The sequence below is a fragment of the Auxenochlorella protothecoides genome (assembly GCF_000733215.1).
Source record: "Auxenochlorella protothecoides strain 0710 unplaced genomic scaffold scaffold19, whole genome shotgun sequence".
NCBI lineage: Eukaryota > Viridiplantae > Chlorophyta > Trebouxiophyceae > Chlorellales > Chlorellaceae > Auxenochlorella > Auxenochlorella protothecoides.
In genome coordinates this window covers 146518-158639 of record NW_011934300.1, presented here as the reverse complement: position 1 = coordinate 158639, position 12122 = coordinate 146518, and the positions used below count along the sequence as shown (strand labels likewise).

The 12122-nt window shown below is 66.5% G+C and overlaps 6 protein-coding genes across 6 annotated transcripts in view; 5 read left to right on the top strand and 1 right to left on the bottom strand.

Annotated features, from left to right (window-relative positions):
* The window catches only part of F751_2071 (putative serine/threonine-protein kinase), a gene marked incomplete at both ends in the record, with an annotated part of 4348 nt that extends 1817 nt beyond the window's left edge, over positions 1-2531 (top strand). The window contains 5 exons of the mRNA XM_011401639.1: positions 245-397; positions 898-1412; positions 1550-1735; positions 1891-2146; positions 2500-2531. Of these exons, the coding sequence (XP_011399941.1) occupies positions 245-397; positions 898-1412; positions 1550-1735; positions 1891-2146; positions 2500-2531 (1142 nt within the window). The remainder of the gene's footprint in view (positions 1-244; positions 398-897; positions 1413-1549; positions 1736-1890; positions 2147-2499) is intronic.
* A 2895-nt stretch (positions 2532-5426) lies between these two features.
* F751_2070 (hypothetical protein) lies at positions 5427-5618 on the top strand (the record flags this gene model as incomplete). Its single annotated transcript, XM_011401638.1, has 1 exon — positions 5427-5618. One exon carries the CDS (start codon positions 5427-5429, stop codon positions 5616-5618), a length of 192 nt encoding a protein of 63 aa, XP_011399940.1.
* A 398-nt stretch (positions 5619-6016) lies between these two features.
* On the top strand, positions 6017-7213 carry F751_2069 (hypothetical protein; the record flags this gene model as incomplete). Its single annotated transcript, XM_011401637.1, has 2 exons — positions 6017-6166; positions 6329-7213. 2 exons carry the CDS (start codon positions 6017-6019, stop codon positions 7211-7213), a joined length of 1035 nt encoding a protein of 344 aa, XP_011399939.1.
* A 513-nt stretch (positions 7214-7726) lies between these two features.
* F751_2068 (hypothetical protein) lies at positions 7727-9440 on the bottom strand (the record flags this gene model as incomplete). Its single annotated transcript, XM_011401636.1, has 3 exons — positions 7727-8500; positions 8755-9070; positions 9274-9440. 3 exons carry the CDS (start codon positions 9438-9440, stop codon positions 7727-7729), a joined length of 1257 nt encoding a protein of 418 aa, XP_011399938.1.
* A 69-nt stretch (positions 9441-9509) lies between these two features.
* F751_2067 (hypothetical protein) lies at positions 9510-10076 on the top strand (the record flags this gene model as incomplete). The annotated part of the gene is made up of 1 exon (XM_011401635.1): positions 9510-10076. The coding sequence occupies one exon, from the start codon at positions 9510-9512 to the stop codon at positions 10074-10076; it is 567 nt and encodes a 188-aa protein (XP_011399937.1).
* Positions 10077-10973: 897 nt separating this feature from the next.
* The window catches only part of F751_2066 (hypothetical protein), a gene marked incomplete at both ends in the record, with an annotated part of 2792 nt that continues 1643 nt past the window's right edge, over positions 10974-12122 (top strand). The window contains 3 exons of the mRNA XM_011401634.1: positions 10974-11066; positions 11385-11684; positions 11811-12111. Of these exons, the coding sequence (XP_011399936.1) occupies positions 10974-11066; positions 11385-11684; positions 11811-12111 (694 nt within the window). The remainder of the gene's footprint in view (positions 11067-11384; positions 11685-11810; positions 12112-12122) is intronic.

The following is a 12122-nucleotide window of genomic DNA, read 5'->3' as shown; positions in this document are numbered from 1 at the left end:
ACCCGGCTGGCGGAGCAGTTCCGCGCTCCCCCCGGCATGACTACAATTGTCGGCGTGGGCAACTGGTCGGCCCAGGACCGGGGGGGCATCATGCGGGGGCCCCCGCCGGGGCCTTGGATCCGCTTCTTGCGGCGCCTGCGGCGGGTGTGCAGGGTGGTGGTGGTTGACGAGCACAGGTCATCAAAGCTGTGTTGCGCCTGTCACGCCACCCTGCACGCCCACCAGTACGTGCGGGTCCGCCGAGGCGAGGAGAAGCTGGTGGACGTGTGCGACACCAAGCGGTGCGCCAACAAGGCCTGCAAGGTCAACGTCGTCAACCGCGACGTCAACGGAGCAGCCAACATCCTGATGCTGACCAAGTGCTTTTTTGAGAATGCACTTCGTCCCACTGCATTTGGTGGACCCCCTGCTTCCCCTTCCTTTCCTCCCACCCCCCCCACCCCCTCTGGTTCGCCGATCGAGGCAACCAACTGCGCCAGTCAGATCCCGCTTGCGGGAAGCAGCTGTGCAACCGGCGCAAGCCCGGTAGCGACATATCTTCGACTCGTGCGAAGCATATGTCCCCTTGGATGGTTGATTTCGAGGAGATCACATCTCCCCACCCCTTTGACACCATGGGGAGCGGAGGAAACGCCGACATTGACTCGAACTGAGAAAAGTTGAGAGCAGCACCGACCTTGCCAAGAACAATACCCCCGAGTGCCTCGGGAGGTCCTTGGTGTACATCCATAACCTCAAATTTTGATCAGAGGTACCCTTCAGGAGCCCGCCCTGCGATGCTGGCGGGGTGCGACTTCCCTCTCGTGCGCGACAGATTTTGGAGTACGGGCGAGGACACCGCCCCCGGCACCAGCTGCTCATCTGCACCTTCCTCTCCACTGAAAAGTACCGCGATAGGACGCCCCGGCCTGCGAGTGCTGGACCTGGGAACTCTGCCTCGGGTGGAGTCCCCACCCACCGAGCTCCGGGCGCGCAAGGACAAGCTCGCCTACTTCGAGCGCCAGTGCTCCCCCGTGGGCCACGGCCTGTTCGTGGGAGCGGAGTGCGTCGCCCGGAATCGCGAATCGCTGCGAGAGGCGGGCATCACACACGTGATCAATTGCGTGGGCTTCCTGTACCCCGCCTACTTCTCTCCGGAGCTGGAGTACCGGACGCTCTACCTCCAGGACACCCCCGCGGAGGACATCACCTGCATCCTGTACGACGTCTTCGACTTCATCCAGGCCGCGGTGGGGCATGGCGCCGACCCCGCCGGCCGCGTGCTGCTCCACTGCTCACAGGGCGTGTCACGCTCAGTGAGCCTCACCATCGCATACCTCATGTGGAGGGAGGGCCGGCCGTACGAAGAGGTGTTTGCCTCCGTGAAGGCTGCACGCGGCATCGCCAACCCAAACATCGGCTTCGTTTGCCAGGTGCGTGAGGTGCAGGGGATGAGTTTGACAGACTGCTCCCAAGAACTTCACGCGCTGCCCTCCATCCCCTCTGGGCTGTGCGCCGCTACACCCACGTACCAACACTCCTCCGCCTGGTCACCCCCATGCCACCGCAGCTGCTGCAATGGCAGAAAAGGCGCACCACTGGCCCCGGGGCCGAGCGCCTGTACCGACTGGCTCCCCAGTCGCCCGCAGCCCCGCAGTACCTGGTACCACGGTCTGCAAAGATCCTTGGGTCCGCCGGCCTCGACCCACGGGGCTCCTTTGTACTGCACACCAGCACGGCGCTGTTCCTCTGGCTGGTGCGTAGTGCTGTGCGGTGCTGTGTCGTGGCATGGGCGCTTTGCTGTGTTCTCAGTTTCTGGTGGTGCCTACCTGCATCCAGACCCAGCAGAAGGAAACGCAAGGATACCCATGTCCTTGCGCTCACAGCTCCACTCCCGTGTGCGCTTGGCAGGGCAAGGCATGTCCAGAGGGGTTTGCTGCGGCGGCCACCACCTTTGCAGCGCAACTGGAGCGGTATGAGGCTGCACCAGCGCCCGCTTTGCTGCAAAGGGATGGGAAGGAGAGCGAGGAGTTCTGGACGGCGCTCAAAGCAATGCTCTCCAGCTCCACTGGCGAGGATGGGCCAGAGGCGTCCGGCAGCTGGAGGGCAGCTGCCGTGTGTGAGATTCCCGCGTACGACAAGGACTATGAGGTGGGTGGCTGTGGAGGTGATCAGACCAAGGTTTTGTTACGGGGATGTACACCTTATTTCCACCCCGCTGTGTATGGTCCGGAACAAACCCTGTCACCATCCCCTGCATGCTTGAAGCACTGCCTGCACCAGCAGTCCTGTCGCGCATGCCCAGGAGGGGATGCATACAACCAAGCATCTTCTTTGCGCAGCCCATGGACCGCCCACCTCTCCTCTCAAGTTCCTTGTTCCCACATTTGTTTCCTTGCACAAGCATCCCTCCCGTAAATCCTTCCTCCCATAGCCTCTCCACTTACCTGCATCTCCTCCCGCAAGATCCTGCCACATACTTGCTTTCCCTCGCACAACCCCTTCCCACACTGCACACAGCTTTTTGCTCGGTCACAGACCGCTCGGAGTAGCACCGCAGATGACAGCGATGCCAGTCCCCGGTCGGCTCGCAAGACGCCCCGTGACGAGAGGTCCGAGGAAGACCCCTCCCCCAACGAGCGGCAGAGGAAGCATGCGCGGGGGACGCCGCCGACGGTACCTCGAGACGCCGCCAGCGCCGATGGCGGGGCCCAGAGCTCTGCCAACGGTGCTGTGGCTGCAGCAGCCAGCCCCAGGAGGCATGCTTCCAGGCTACCCCCGGTTCCTCCGTTGGACATGACGAGGAGGGGGGGACCTTCCGTGAACAGTAGGAGCCGTGTGCCGCGCATAAATCTGTCCCCTGTCGCCACAGTCGTATCTGACGACTAGGAGGGCACCTTATCTTCATCCTTGTCCACTGACCGATAGTACATGAAATGACTGTCCCGGACTCCAGGCGGCGCCTGCAGTATGAAATGCAACTTTCCAGCGCGCCAAAGTCGAAGTCGCAGAGCGAGACGCGCGACCTGTTGAGCACCCCGTGAGCGCAGGGTGTCCACATGATAAGTGTATATATACCATAATGTAGGCGACTCAGTGTCGAGGCATGGAGGAGCTATGCTGCAGTATCTGCTTCGAAAGTGATCTCCAGGAGACGGGGGAGCTCGACTGCTGCGCCCATGTGTAAGCTGGGGGAGCTGTGTAGTATGCATCCGAAACGTTATATGGCAGCCATCTCATCTAGTTTTCTATCTCGCGCAGGTTCTGCTTCGCCTGCATCTCCCAGTGGGCCGGCATCGAGAGCCGTTGCCCACTGTGCAAGGAGCGCTTCAAGCAAATACGCCGGAAGCTTCTGGCGAGTCCCAGGTCCAGGAAGCTTGCGGGACGGTCTTCGGCTGGGAAGGTCGTGGACACCATCGTGGTACCGGAGCAAAACCAGGTTCGTGACGAGGGTGGAGCACATCTGGGAGGCTGCCTGCTTGGACGGTGGCACCGGCACTCTACCTCCTGCTGCGTCCCGGCTGCGGACATCTGTGCATGGTTGGTGTGCCTACGCTGTGCCAAGTCACCGAGCAAACCCATCTCCCTGCGCTGCACCCCTTGCTAGAGGGCGGTCTTCGAGGATCCCAGCTTCCAGACGTGGATCGACGGCTTGCATTGCCAGGACTGCGGGGGTGGCGAGGACGAGGACCAGCTCCTCCTCTGCGATGGTGAGGCACTGCTAGCTGAGTCTGATTGTGTTGCCGGTCTGCTTGAAGGGCAGTGGAGCAGGTTGTGGGGTGAGGGGCGTACACGCCACAAAGGTGATGCCGGGTGGCTTCCAGTCCCTGTGCATGAGACGGGGACAGGGTGGCTCTGTTCCCCGTGCCACCCTGTTATCTACCTCAGCCTCAAGCCCCGCTACCCTGCCCCCCCCCACCCCCGACCCAGGCTGTGACTGCGCGTGGCACACCTACTGCATCGGCCTCCCGGGCATCCCGGAGGGCCAGTGGTTCTGCCCCAACTGCACCGCCGGCAGGGCCCGCACGGCGCCCGCCGCGCCCGCCCGCGCCGTCCCCGCCTCGCTGCGCGACTCCCAGGCCGCGTCGCGGCCCCGCCGGCGGCTGGTGCGGGCAGGGGAGCTTGGCTCGCGCGGCGGCGCGGGGCGGCGGCGCCCCGGCCCGGCAGGGGAGAGGCTCCGGGGCTTTGTGGTCAGCGACAGTGAGCCCGGTGCCACCAGCAGCAGCAGCAGCAGCGCAGGAGAGGACGAGGGGAGTACGAATGGTGCCGGTGGGCGGAGAGGCGAGGCAGCTGTGGCGGCGGGGCGCAGAACACGGTCGGCCGCGGCGGCCCGCCCCGCGCGGTCTGGCGCCCGCCCCACGCGGTCTGGCGCCCGCGCCGCGCGGCCGCCCGCCCGCGCTGCGGCCGAGAGGCCCAGCAGCAGCGGCAGCAGCAGCGAGGAGGACCTGCCGCTGCAGGCGCGGCTGCAGGCCATGCAGGCGGCGCGGCGCGTGGGCTCCCCCCGCCCGGCCCCGCCCACGACCATGCACTCACGCGCGCAGGCGATCGCAGAGCGCTGGGACGACCTGCGCGCCAATCGCATCACCTTTGCGGAGCTGCTCGGCGGGGGTGGCGGCAGTTGCGGGACGAGTGTCACACCCACGCCGTCGCAGCGGCCGGACGTTACATGTCCGGCCGCAGAGGTGGTGGACCTGCTGTACTCCCCCGATGCGGCGCCCGGGCCCTCACGTGTCAGCGGTGGGCGGGATCAGCCAGCGCCGGCCAGACCCAGTTCCGGCGCCCGCCCCGCCACCATCGTGCCCGGACGCAGCCCGTATTTCCAGAGTCCCCACGGCACGCCCCCCGGCGCGGGCGTGCCGCCTGCGGCGTCGCCGCGCGGCTCCGGCCGCACCGTGGGCGCCGTGCGCCAGAACGCGCTCCTCGTGGCGGGGGTCGGCGGCGATGCGGGGCGGGCGCGCACGCATGGCGCTGCCTGGCGCCAGCGCGCCGGCAGCGGAGCTCTGGCCGCGGCCCCGCGGCCGTCGGGACCTGTGCGAGGGGCCCCGGCCGCTGGCTCCACCATGCAGGCGGGTACCAGGGGGCGAGATGGCGCCGGAGCCTCGCCGGGGTCGCGCCACCTCAACCCGCACGGTGGCAGCCCCCCGCGCCAGCGGCGAGCCAGTGCGGCGGAGTCAGCGGGCTGCAACCCTGGCGTGCATTTGGATGGAATGGCGACAGCCAGCGGCGGCCGGCGCGACGCAGCGGGCGGCGGCAGGCGGGAGGGGACGTGGCACGCTGAGGCCACGCCGCCCGCCACGCCCCGCCGACGCCCACTGGTCCAGTCGATGGTCGGGGCTGTATCTGCCATGGCAACAACCACGCCGGCGCTGGCATCCCCTTCATCAGGCAGTCCCTGCGTGAGCAGCGCCCTCTCCTCGCCCGGGAGGAGAAGGGAGAGGGGGGGGCCCATGTACGACGCGGTGAAAGCGGAGATGCGTGCCGCGAGGGCCCAGCGCCTCTTCGACAGTACCGAGCAGTACATCGAGGTGCACAAGGCGTTGATGAAGCGGGTGCGGCCGCTCTGGCCGCTGCCTGAAGGCTCAGACCGCGTGCGGCGGGAGATGGAGCAGGAGCTGAAACGGGCGCGAGGGGAGCGCTGAGGCTGCGAGCGGGCGCCTGCCAGCGGGGGCCACGGCTGGTGCCTGCAAGGGACACACTCAGCACCGACCGGCGCCGCCAGGGTCTGAAGCCTCACATCGATAGCTTCTTTCCTGTGCCCCTTCGCCACAAAACTCCTGCGATGCACGATGAATAAGAAACTCAAATCCCAATAGGAGCACGGCAGTGGGTGCATTCTGGTGTTCTCCGGTCGAGGCAGTAGGTGTGTGACCAGGCTCGGTCCCATGATTTGCCTGGGGAAACTGGCCTGGCCTCCCATTGCCCACGTGCGACACGGAGGGGATTCGGCGCATAAACACAGGGAACAAGCCACTCGGATCCGACACTAATCCAATCAAAGCGCCAAAGGCGACAATACCATGCATGCATGGCACCTCTCATGACGTGCACGGGTCTCAGGGCCGCTCCCGCTGTGCCGACCTTGGTGCACCTACCTTCGACGAGACCATGCAAGGCCCGGCTTCGGCTGGCACACCCGCCCGCCTCCATAGGCTATAACCATGTGGAGCTCCTGGATGGGCTAGTGCAGGTGGGGACCGGAAGCGAGGGTGGCGATGAGCCTGCTACACGCATGCCGCCCGCGCCACCCCTCATTCCGGGCTGCCTACACCCTCGTCGGCTTGTAGTACATTGTCCCCCCCGCCCTCCAGCAGCTGCCCCTGAGCCGGCACGCAACCTCGCTTTCACGCAGGCCATCAACCACGCCATATCGAGGACAGACGGCGGCGGTGGGAATGAGCACCCGTCGCCCGCCCAGCCACGGCGTCGCCTCTCCTTCGGCTCCTCCTTCACCTCGGAGCTGGCCCTGGCCAGCCACGACCCGGAGCACCCCCCCTCCCCCCACCCTCCCTCCTCCGACGCCGCGGTGAGGGCCCACACCCCCAGCCTGGACGCCTATCTAGCCCTCCCTGTGTCGGAGTACGCGCTCCTGGACCCAGACTGGGTCAGCTGGGACGAGTCCCGCGGCGGCTGGTGGCTCCGGGTGCCCCTACTGGGCCTGCTGGGCCTGGACCTGACCCCCCAGATGCTCATCGTTGCCACGCCTGACCCCGCTCGGGGCAGCGTGAAGCTGGACGGAAGCTGCATGGGCCTGGGCGTCCCCGCCGTGGACGACGCGCTGCGCGTGCGCGTCGCCGCCACGCTGTCCTCCGGCGGTGCGCGCGCGGAGGAGGGCGCTCGCGGCCGCGCGGGGCTGGACGCCGGCCGCCGTGGCGGCGGCGGCGCGACGACGGCCCCCGCGCCCGCCGCTTCCTGGAGCATCCCCGGGCGCCCCATCCGGCGCCTGCGCCGCTGGGTACGTGGCCGGGGCCGGGGCGCAAGCCAGGCCGCCGCGGCGACCGACACGCTGCGCTGCGCCGTGCGAGTCAGCGCCGAGCTGGAGGTCCCCGCGCCGCTGCAGGCGGTGCCGGACCGCCTGCTGGCGCTGGCCGGGCGGCTGGCCATCCAGGCCGTCCTCCAGGCCCTGCTCCCAAACTTCCTGGCGCTCATGGAGCGCGACTACGCCAGCTGGCGGGCAGCGGCGGAGGGGGGGGGCGCGCCGCGCCGCACCCAGGACGCCATCGGCGCGCTGTTCTGAGCGCTGTATCAGGGTGCCACATGGGGAGCCGTGAGGCTGGTGCTGCCCTGCTGGGGGCGATGTGATTGCCACTCGCACGGTCCCCCTCCTGTGCAGGCAGGGCAGGCTGTTCTTGGATCCCTTTCATTCTACGCAGGCCTTGCATGCATGCGCTCCTGCACTCGATCCCGCACTGCAGGCAGCTCCCAACTTGTCCAATTTTGATCATAGCCCCATGTGCAGCCCGCCCTTTCCTTGCCCGGCTCGGCGTTCCTTTGGGGTTCCCTCAGGAAGCCCCTTTTTCCTTCCATCGCCCTTGTCTGGGTGGTTGCCACCCCTCCTTGACCCTATGTCACCTTGCCCGTGTCCTGTGTAACATTTGTCCCCCTTGTCCCCCCGGGAAGGCCCCACAGCCTGTGTCAGCAGTGGGGCTCAAGGGATGCGACGGGTCGATTGGCGTCGAAGGGAGTGCCCTCATTGTGAGGCATGGTGCCCCGGAGCCTTGGGTGGTGCCCCATCGATCCTCACGACCCTTCACCGCGCATCGCAGTCATCCTGCTGTGCTGCACCACGCGCCTCCCTCCGTTTGCCCTCGCGACCGCCGCGTCCGGTCGGCCGGCAACCGTGCCCGCCGCCGCGCCGCGTAGGCCCGCCCGCCGGCGCCGGCGCTGGGTGCTCCACCGCCACGACGCGCCCCCCTTTCCTCCGATACCGGATGCCGGCCCAGGTGACGTGGGAGGTGCAGAAGGTGAGCGCCATGCACACCGGCACGGCCGCATTGTTGAGCAGCACGCCCGCGGCCACGTGGCCCCAGGAGAAGACCGGAAACAGCCCCCCAGGGGCCAGGCGCGGGTTGAGCGCCTCGCACAGCGACAGGGTCCGAGCCGTCATGGCCCCCAGGCCTAGCCCGGCATACGCCCAGGAAACCGCCAGCGCCAGCGCGGCCAGCGTGGGCAGCACGGGGGCGGCGATGGGTAATGCGGTGCCGGTTGCGAGGCGCTGCACGCCCAGCGCGCCACAGCAGGCCGCACGCGCGGCCAACAGCGCCGCCGGCGCCACCAGGGCCCAAGACCAGTAGCAGTGGGCGGCGGCCAGCGCGGCATTGGTGCGGCGATTGGCGGGCGAGGCGTAGGTGTCCAGGACGACCAGCTGGCGACGGAGGTAGTTCCACCACGCGCCGGCGCCGCCGCAGCGGGTGGGCATGCGCTGCGGGAAGACGGCGTAGGGCGGGCAGATGACGCCCAGCCCGCGCTCGTTGCAGAGTGAAGCGGTGATGAGGTCGTCGGAGTAGCCGCCATCCCGCCAGGCCTGCAAAGATGTGGGGAGTGGTGGCCGTGGGAGACTGGGGTGGAGGGAGGAGAAATGCGGCTGGTGGAGGCTGCCGCCGGTGGAGGGGTGGTCGGGGACGTGAGGGAGTTGCGGGCTGACTGGGAAGGCAAGGGGGCGTGTACATGGAGCCGGGGTCCAGGAGGCAACCTCCAGCACCCGTGTCTAGCCTCTCTTACAGTCCACCTCAGGGCCTCATCCCAGCACGCCTTCTTCCTTCTCATATCCCGCCTCACCTCCAGGAGGCCGGCTGAATCGGAGCGCAAGGCCGGCGACCTGAAGAGCATGCAGCCGCCCCAGACGAAGCTGGTCTTCCGGGACAGGGAGAAGCCGATGACGAGGGGGAGGTGGTAGGACAGCACGGCGTAGGAGAGGAGGGAGGGTCGGGCGGGTGGGATGTCAAAGGGGTACCCTGTCGCCATGAAGGCCCCGGGCTCGGAGGCAAGGTCGCGGACCAGCCAGGTCAGCAGGCGGGGGGGGAGCTGCACGTCGTCATCCAGGCAGAGCGTGTAGTCGCTGGTCCCCATGCCCGCCTCGATCCCGGCCAGCAGACTGCGTGAAGTGGACGGCATGGTATGGGGTGGAGGGGCACGTCGAGGGGCGAGAAGGGCCGTTTGCCCAGGCGAGGTGGAGTGTTTGAGCCACTGGAGGCAATGAGGTAAGAATCCTGGTGTCAGCTGCTGTGCGGAGACGGGGTTGGTCCCTCACAAAGATCCAGCCCCATGCCCTGCACGCCAGCTAGCACTAGGACGCACTTGTGGATCTTCTGGCTGGTCTTCTGCGCCTGACCGGAGAAGAGGATGCGTGCAGCGCGGCCTGTCGCCTTCTTCTGTGCAGCGATGAGAGAGTGCAGGAGGGGCACGGCAGGGTCCTCCTCGCTGTCGGTGACAAAGATGCACTCATACTCTCCCTCTGCTTGCATGTGAAGCGAGGGAGGGATGTTCATTATGAGCTGGACACCGCCAAACACCTTGTCAAACTCGTTTCTTGAATGCGTCTGGGAGCAAGCAGAGTGCCTCAACCCACCATACTCCTGGCTGAGGATGGAGTCGAGATTCAGCGAGCTGTGTTCCCGACATCCTCGAATGGGAGTGACGATGGCCACCGATGGCCATGTCTTGGGGAGATCCTGCTACAAGGGGTGAGAGGGGCTGAGTGGCGGTTGCGAGGACGGCTGACATCACGGGCGTCAACATTCCTGCTCCACCTGGATCACCGCTGTAATTGGTGTCCCACTCCGCAAATGCCGACGCAGCTCCTGGTATCGGCGCAGTGCAGACAGCAGCCAGAGACTTCCGAGGATAGTGCAAGGGATACATCCGTGCCACAAGATCCAGCTGGTCGCCGGCGAGTTCAGGCGTGCATGCGTCGCCTGCAGACCGGCAGCCAGAGCAGAGGTCCAATCCTCGCCCGACATCCACACCCTCTGCGAAGCAGGAAGTGCTCAGCATGTAGCCATCATGGGTGTATTGGGCTCAATGGGAGTATCAGGGATCTGATCGAAGAGGTATTCGAACACGAGCTCCGACTCAGTCTTCGCGCCCTGCCCACTGGGTGATGGGGCAAGAGGAAACTCCCATAAACCTCACCTGTACAACAAGAGATTTCGGAGGTAAGTGGAATCTTTACACTTATTTATGAGACTTCTGATTTTGCAATTACATGGTTGGCACACGCTCACTGTTGGCTGAGGGCATTATTCAGTGACAAGACAATGACAATGCTTTGCTTCCATAGAAGGATGGCCAGCAAAAGCAACCAGGGTTTGGCGCATCAGGTGGATGTCTCAGTGATATGTTTGTGAATGGGCACAACTTCAAATGATGCCTGCGTTCTGATGGAGGCTTGTTGGCAAAGCCGAGAAGAGGCAGGGGCTCCTGAATTGTATCCAGACCCAAATTGAAACTTCTTCTATAAAAACAAAAAAGGTGTGTGTCACTTCTGGTATTGCCCTATTCCCGATGTCGACCTGACATCTTTTCTAATCAGGGGATGGTTTCGGACATCTACCCCCGACATGAATATGAGCACGACTCGCGTAGACGCGGAAATCGAGCCATAGTCCTCCGCAGCGACCTCCAGACATATCGACCGCGTTCTTTTGCATAGTAAAAGTTTGGGACCGCCTCCATCTCGAGCCTTGTCCGTAACGGTCTCTGGTTGGGTTTGTTTCCGTTGCCAGGGTCGGTGACGGTATGTGACGGGAGCAGTTCTCGAAGACACCCGCGCCCAGCCCTGCATACCGAAGCGCGCGCTCGGCTTTGGCCGCTTCCAATACCCTATTGCTACGAGGAGACCGATGGCGGGACCAATGTGGGCCCCCTTGCGGCGGGGTTGCGTCAGCTAAACTCCGCATACCACCCTGGAGGGAGAGAGGGTTTCGTGGGCGGCCATCACGGTGCTCGCTCCTTCCTGAGCAGCCTCGGCCAGGTCAAGGCGCGAGGCTCCCAAACAGATGGGGCAGGCCCTGGGCAGGGAAGTCCCTGTGGCGGACCTGGACGCCCTCCACGTCGCCATCGCTGAGGGCCACTGTGTGACCGTGCACCAGGTGTGTGTGTTTGTTGTGTGGGAGGCAGGGATGTCGTAGTGGTTCCCTGTGGTGGGACCGGCCACCTGTGCACATGTAAATGTGTTGCCCCTGCCCCGGGTCTGGTGCGGCTGTTCTTGTACAGGATTGCACCACCCCACCCTGCCCCGCCGAGAAGCATGCCGTCACGCAACGCCTCGGCTTCCCTCCCCCTTTCCCCTGGCCATCACCTTCGCCGCCCAGGCCCTCATTGGTAACTTCCCATCGCCCGGACCCCTTTCCCCTGCACAAAGTCCTCCCCCCCAACCAAAACGCAACTCTCACACACTCCACCCCCAGATCCTGGGGTCCAGCCCCAGCCCGGCCCGCCTGGTCACCGCGCGCCACCCCGACTCCGGCGGAACGGCCCTGCACGTCTCCTGCCGCGCCTGCTGCCTGCGCTGCCTGGACGCCTGCCTGTCCCCGCTCCTGGCGGCCTCGCTGCGGCAGCCGTCGCTGCTGTCGCGAGCGCTGGACGCGCCCAGCAGCCGCACCGGCACCACCGCGCTGATGACGGCCTGCGGGCGCGGGTTCGACCCCGGCGCGGTCCTGCTCATCGCGGCGGGGGCCGACGCCGCACTGTCCGACCGTGTGTCGGGCGTGACGGCCCTGCACTGCGCGGCCGCCGCCGGCGCGGCCACCTGCGTCGCTGCGCTGCTCAGCGAGGCGGTGACCGCGCGGGGGCCGGCGGGGCGGCGCGTCCCCCTCCGCGGCCTGGTGCTGGAGGACTGCGCGGGGCGGCACGCCTACCGCGACCTGCGCGCCGACCACGGCCTGGCGCCGCTGCACTGCGCCGCGCTGCATGGCGGCGCGGCGGCCGTGGCCGCGCTTCTGCGCGGCGGGGCTAATGCCGTGGCACTGACCTCCGCGCACAGCACGCCGCCGGGCGCGGAGTACGCGCGCCAGTCCACACCCTTGCACCTGGCCGCCGTGGCGGGGGACGAGGCCTCGGCCCGGGCCCTCATCCAGTCCACGCTGCGCGGCCGGCTGGCGGGGCTGGACATACGCCGCTACCGCGATGCGCGAGGTGGGCGGGTC